The 6,089-nt window shown below is 43.7% G+C and overlaps 1 protein-coding gene across 6 annotated transcripts in view; it reads left to right on the top strand.

Annotated features, from left to right (window-relative positions):
- Positions 1-6,089, top strand: part of atp8a2 (ATPase phospholipid transporting 8A2) — a 55,875-nt gene continuing 49,786 nt past the window's right edge. For 2 of the 6 annotated variants that reach the window (XM_059326561.1, XM_059326560.1), the window contains exon 1: positions 3-384. In XM_059326561.1, coding sequence (XP_059182544.1) covers positions 342-384 — 43 coding nt within the window. In that variant the 5' untranslated portion in view covers positions 3-341. Of the gene's footprint in view, positions 385-1,189; positions 3,059-6,089 lie in introns of those variants that run through there. The other 4 variants (XM_059326557.1, XM_059326556.1, XM_059326559.1 and 1 more) reach the window with 3 other exon arrangements.

Genomic DNA, 6,089 nt, shown 5'->3' with positions numbered 1-6,089 from the left:
TTCACAAGTAAAAATCGCATAATTGAAATAAAAAAAAATTACATTTAAACTGTAGATTGATCACATTTGCCTTGAAGCTTTAGCCTAGCGTACTTTATTTTGAAAGCAGTGACCGGAAATAACACATCCTTTATTCCATCTGACTCGACGCTGGCTGAAGCTGCCCTCCACAACACCTCCGCGGTCCATCCGAGAAATAATGATCCCTGAGCAGCAGCAGAAACGGCGGCCGCAGCCTGGGCCCGGAGCAGCGTTCCCCTGCTCTGTCGGTGAGCCATGAGCATGCCACCGCTCCGGCCTCCTCGTCTCAGCCTCACCGACACTCGTCCACCACCAGCAAGATGTATTTCAACCGGAGAGCCAAGAAGATACACAGCGAGGGAGGTAAGCTAAAAACAAACAAACAACCGACCACATTTTAATCTTTACTCGATCGAGGTTCCGCACGCCACTTAATTCGTGATCTGTCACTGTAAAATGTGGTTTGTGTTGATAACAGGCCTGTACTTGTTGAGGGTATAGCGGCCTGTATATAATCGTGCGTATTTGATATGTGCTTGGCATAATAACGGGGATCGGTGTTGTCCGGGACTGCGGCATGCATGTGGGGTGACTTGCTGTACCGGTATTTATCCTCCAGTCTCGCTCATTTTTTGGCACTGGTTGGGGATGCAAGGACAAGCAGACTGCAGGTGCCTACATATAGGACTGCCTGCCCTTTAAACAAATGGGTATTTTTATATCGATAAGTGAATTGAAGGGTCCGTGCTGTGCCTCATCACAAGCAATAACATCATATTTATTCTTGATCGGACGAACGTGAGTCTGTTGCGTGACCTTATCACTTTGAATGTAATGCACTGTATTTCCTATGGCATCATTATGGTATTATATAATTTTGTTGCAACAGCCTCTAGAATCTAGACCTTCTGATTCGTAGCATATGGGGTATTTTTGTATGGATTGATTTGTCTAAATCATCCTATATTTGAATAATAGAAGGAATATAAGTTATTTTGCATTTCATATGTCAAAGCCAAGAGCCTATAGATCAGTCCAAGAACAGCGTCTTACCTCGCCGACTTAAAATCCACGTGACCGTCTAAAGAGCGCTCCTTATTCTGAGCCTGTCCGGAAATTAATCTCACCTGATTTGACCATCCACAACCAATGTCTGTTACATCACAGCATTTTACACACTCGTGTTGGAAAGAGATGAGCTCAGACTGTTGCCCAGGGGGGCCAGTGTCTGCTGCTAGATGCTGTATGAACCAAGCTGTCAATTAAAATAAATCCCTTATGACAAACGGTATAGTGAGAGCTATAGTCTCACATTTTGGGGCAGAAAGTGCCTCATAATCTCCTCAGAGTAGGAGTTGGAGAGACGATGTATGTAAAAACACAAAGCTGCATCGGATGATTCACACATGGCAAAGGGACATCAGATTGGATTGTCCTGGAAGAGAGGAGCATGTGTTTGGCTCATCCAGTGGCTTTTAATAGTGACTGGCACATATTGTTGGGCTGTTTTGCTGTTGTGTGTGAGTGAGTGTGCGTTATATGTGTGTGGCTGTATGCCTCATGCAGCTTCCAGAAATAGAAAGCAGGGCAAATTGTGAGTAGAGATGAGCGCCAAATGGGCCACACTGTCTTCAGGCCAGAGTTTCCCAGATATTTAAAAATAAACCACTGGATCCTTTGACACTGGGGCAGCACATTAATGAGAAGACGGGTCAAAGGTTAAAAGCATTCAGCACCAGATTCAAAAGGTAGATGCATACGTTATTTTACAGTAAAGTGACAAAAAAAGTACATAACTCTCGCTTTTATCCATCATGTTTGTGTTTTTTGATTAAATAGAATATTAAATATTCTAACAAATGAATGACACAACTGTTTGTTGTACATTTCTACGCTAGAATTGACCTAGCCATGTGATAGAGCTTCAGTGTTTCGTATTTGTATCAGAGCAATTAAGGTGGGACTTTCAGTAATTCAAGTGGAGCCTTTTTTTTTAATCTCTGGGGTCTAAAAGTTGTATAAGAGTGTTTACCAGCGCTATATTTAAAGCGTCGGGGGATGTAGAGGGTTGTATGAGTGTCAGTTGGTATGTACATGTGTTCCCTCTTGGATTCATTGCTGCCTTTGCTGTAATCTCTTGGAGCCTGACCTCTTGATTCTTTGCTCTAATTAGCGAGCTGCCATATCCCTGGTGATGACGTCTGCAGCTACCAATCTGTCACATTTACTCACACACTCTCAAACACATCCACACAATGAGAAATAATTTTTAAAAAAGTGATATCTAAGAAGACGCAAACTCTGAACAGTGTTTGAGTTTGTTATTTGTCATGTTTCCAATAGCACCTTTAACATATGAGTACTCACAAACACACAAAGCACTTCTCATGTTTGAGAAAGCAATTTTTGCTGTTGGAAAGTATTTTAACATTATGTCACAATATGAGAGTAAACAAACTGTAATGAAGATGTCTTACAGTTTATGCAGACTGTATGAATATATCTTGTCCCTGTGTTGATGTGTCTAGTTTGTGCGAGTAATGTAGCTCAGCCAACTGACAACAATACATCTGTTTGGGAAAGATAATGACCGGTCGTCATGGCTGCCAAGCCACTGAAGATACCATTTGGGAGATAGAGAGAGGCCTAATAAATTGCAGCACAAATGCATTTACATTAGTTGAACAGAGGGGGGCAGTCCTGCACAAGTTACAAGGTTTTAGTCAAGTCCATGTGTGTGCAACTCTTCAGGCCTCTATCTTTATAGGTTGGAATGAAGCTCATCTCACTACTCCAGCGATGGGCACATACAAACACATTTACAGTTCAATTACTGACACAGATGTGTTTGTGTGCGGTATGTGTATATTGACTTCTTGTCTTGTGTGTGTTGTTTTCTCCTGCCGCGGGTCTCCTCTGGCACCGACAGAGCAGTTAGTGTTGACCACCATTAGGCAGGAGGCGTCTGAACCGCAGGACCCAGGCGAGGGCTCCGGTGCTACCATGCGTGCCCGCCTCACAGACAGGTTTGACAAAAGTGAGTTTGCTCGAATTAGAGTGGATGACGCCCTATTTGTGTCCGGAGTCCCAAGGTGCATGTGGCCATGCGCAAAGGCTAGGAGCAGGTCTCACCCAACCCCCGGCCCTCATGAGCTACAATGTAGAGTGCCTCTGGTTCGAATCTGAAAAGGTTAAGACATGATATTACTGCTGTGGATCCTGAATAATCTGTAGCTCCTTGGGGCCTGGAGTGATGAATGCTGAACAGGAATTAAACCTTTCACTGCATGCGCTTGTAGATAGTGGGGTCGCCACTCACGTCAGACCATGCTGATGAAGACAGATGGATATGCACTGGGGTCTTTAAAAATTGTCAATATCAACACATATGCATGCTCTAGAACACAACACATGCATGTGTGGACATGGCATGCCTGCACAGAGCATGTACATGAACACTACTGCATGTGTGTATGAAACATAAGTAGCTGAGGTGGGTTTGGACAGAGTGAAGGGGAGTAGCAGCATGTGGGGGCCTTGCATGTTTTGTGGTATTAATAGATGTATGTTCACCAGTGTGTGCGTGTGGAAGACTGCCCATAAAACAGTGTCAATATGTGTGTGTATGTATATGTGCATATGCATTCATTAGCGTAATGTGTATTTGTGTGCGTGCTGCAGTCTCACCTGTAGGATTATCTGGTTATGGATTAGCAGCAGGTGAAGTTGCAGAGCAGACACAGAGGGGATTATCATGCTCGTTCACTTGGCTCATAAGAGGCTTTCTGGCCGTACTTCCTACTCTGTTGCGGTGGCAAATGGACCCACTGGGAACACTTGAGGCTAGGTCAGCCAGGACCTCCTAATAGGGCCTGCGGGTCACCTATGAGACCAGGACAGCCATGGGACGCAGGGTTCACCAAGAGAGGCGACACTCTGTTGGTAATGCTTTTTTCTCACCACACAGCAGGATTATGGGCTGGGCAGAAGCATGTGGAGCAAGATATTTAATTTTGTTTTTATTTAAAAGATTTAATGAGGGTTATTGAAATTAGTAAGGTGGTTGTCGTTAAGTGTATCAAGTACAATTTGACAGGCCCTGTGGCTATTAGAGGATTACGATTGATGAAAATTGAGTTATTTTGGCACACACACACTTAAACCGTGAGCAGTGGGCAGCACAATTCTGCACCCGTGGAGCAGTGGGGGGTGGGGTTAGGTGCCTTGCTCAAGGACACTTCGGATCTTGACCTGTCAGTCCGTGGATTCGAACTGGCAACCCTCCGGTTTCAAACCTGAGACATTTCTGTTATGGGACAATAACTCTAAAAACTTTGTGGTCGTGTTAGGCTAGTGAGGAAAACAACAATTACTGCACAGAATACGCAATATATTCTGATTTGCCATGCACACTCAGCTGCCCAAGTGCAATAGCATTTAAAATGTTTTGACAGTTTGTCAGATAATAAAAATGTAGGAACAGTCTGACAGTATCTGTCCTCAGTGTGGCTTGTGGGGGTTGGAGTGCTTTGACAGCTGGGGATAATTGAAGCTATTCTATTATAACTGCTGTTGTGATTAGTAGGTTTTTTCAGCTCTGGGCTGGGTGTTTGGGAGATGTGAACCGCATCTCTCTATTAGACATGATTGACTTAAATGTGTAAGCATCTCTAAAAGCTATATTTGTGCTATTTAAAACACAATTCTGTCAGTCGTGCCAATTGACACAGCTGCTGAGGGTGACACCGTGATAGCGGCTGTTTCATGAGTGAAGACTAGGGCACAGCACCAAGGTACAACGTCTGGTGAAATATGCTCTGCCATACTGGAAAATGTAGATGAATTATGCAGCCTGTCCCTATCCATTATTCAGTAGCCTAGCCAACAGCGAAACTTTGGCTCCAGGCCAGGGCAGCTTGGGCTCAGCCCCAAAACACAAAGTTAATTCTTCATAATAAGATGATATTAGAAGATAGAAGATATTATGAAGCTTGTGATTAGTGACATTTTCTTCAAATGACATGCATGATGGATTGAATTCTCTGCATTGCCTTTTTTTATTCTTACTGGAACAGGTGATTTTATCTGCCCATTGTGTTAAATGTGTTTAGTTTAATAGGCTTCTAATGGCACACATATTCATGTTCGAGAAATGGCAAAAGGGCTTTTAAGCTTCTCTACATAATGGACGGAAGTTTGGCTAATTAATGCATGGGATTGTTCTCAAGGAAGAGGACACTTCTTGTTTAAGCCTCACCTACCAACTGGGTAGCTGGTAGAGTTTTTCTAGCAAGATATGAGATCGGAGTGTTTGCTGAGGGCAGATCAGTCTAGTCTTACCTGTCCTGGCCGCAGGTTATCAGACCTATGGTAAATGTCCGGCAAGCCTGTGTGCTGCATGTGTAATTGACCTGGCTGTGCTCTGCTGGGGTTTGCTGCTGAGTCATCAGTGGCGCATCAGTAATAAGTTACGGAGGTTACTGCACCTCTCTTCCATCAGAGATGAGTAACTGAGGCATTGATCTTCCTCAGAAATTAATCAGACCTGAAGTGGGCTGCTGAGAAAGCCATTATTGATCTGCTTGGAAAGGTGGAGCCTACGGGGGTTAAAAGGTGGAGGTAACGGGGGTAAGAAGTACTGTACATAGCTCGACAAAAACAGAAATAAGCAACAAGGTATAGAAAAGTAGGAGGGAGAGAGGACGAGAAAATGCGTAAAAAAGAACAGTGACAGAGAGAAAAAAAATGGACATGTAACACTGTACATCGCCCTTCACTACCTTTGACCTTGTATCATCCTTAATCATTTCCTAACAATCACTCCCTATCTTGATTGACCCCAGTGCCATTTGCAGTGTGGAGTGCTGAGCTGTGATTGTGACTTATAGCTCAGTTAGGTCCAGAGGTAATGGCCTAGTCAGAGATATAAAGATGAGGGATAAGCGGCTTATTATCATTTTGCTTGGACAGACTTTGACCCTTGCTCTCTTCCTGGTGCAGACACTCTGTGGGCTGGTTTGGTATAGCACTATACTATATATACCGTATATATGTGTTTAAGCTCTTAA

This window comes from Centropristis striata, chromosome 23 (assembly GCF_030273125.1).
Source record: "Centropristis striata isolate RG_2023a ecotype Rhode Island chromosome 23, C.striata_1.0, whole genome shotgun sequence".
Classification (NCBI taxonomy): domain Eukaryota; kingdom Metazoa; phylum Chordata; class Actinopteri; order Perciformes; family Serranidae; genus Centropristis; species Centropristis striata.
The sequence above is the reverse complement of the archived record's forward strand: the minus strand, read 5'-3'. Positions and strand labels throughout refer to the sequence as shown.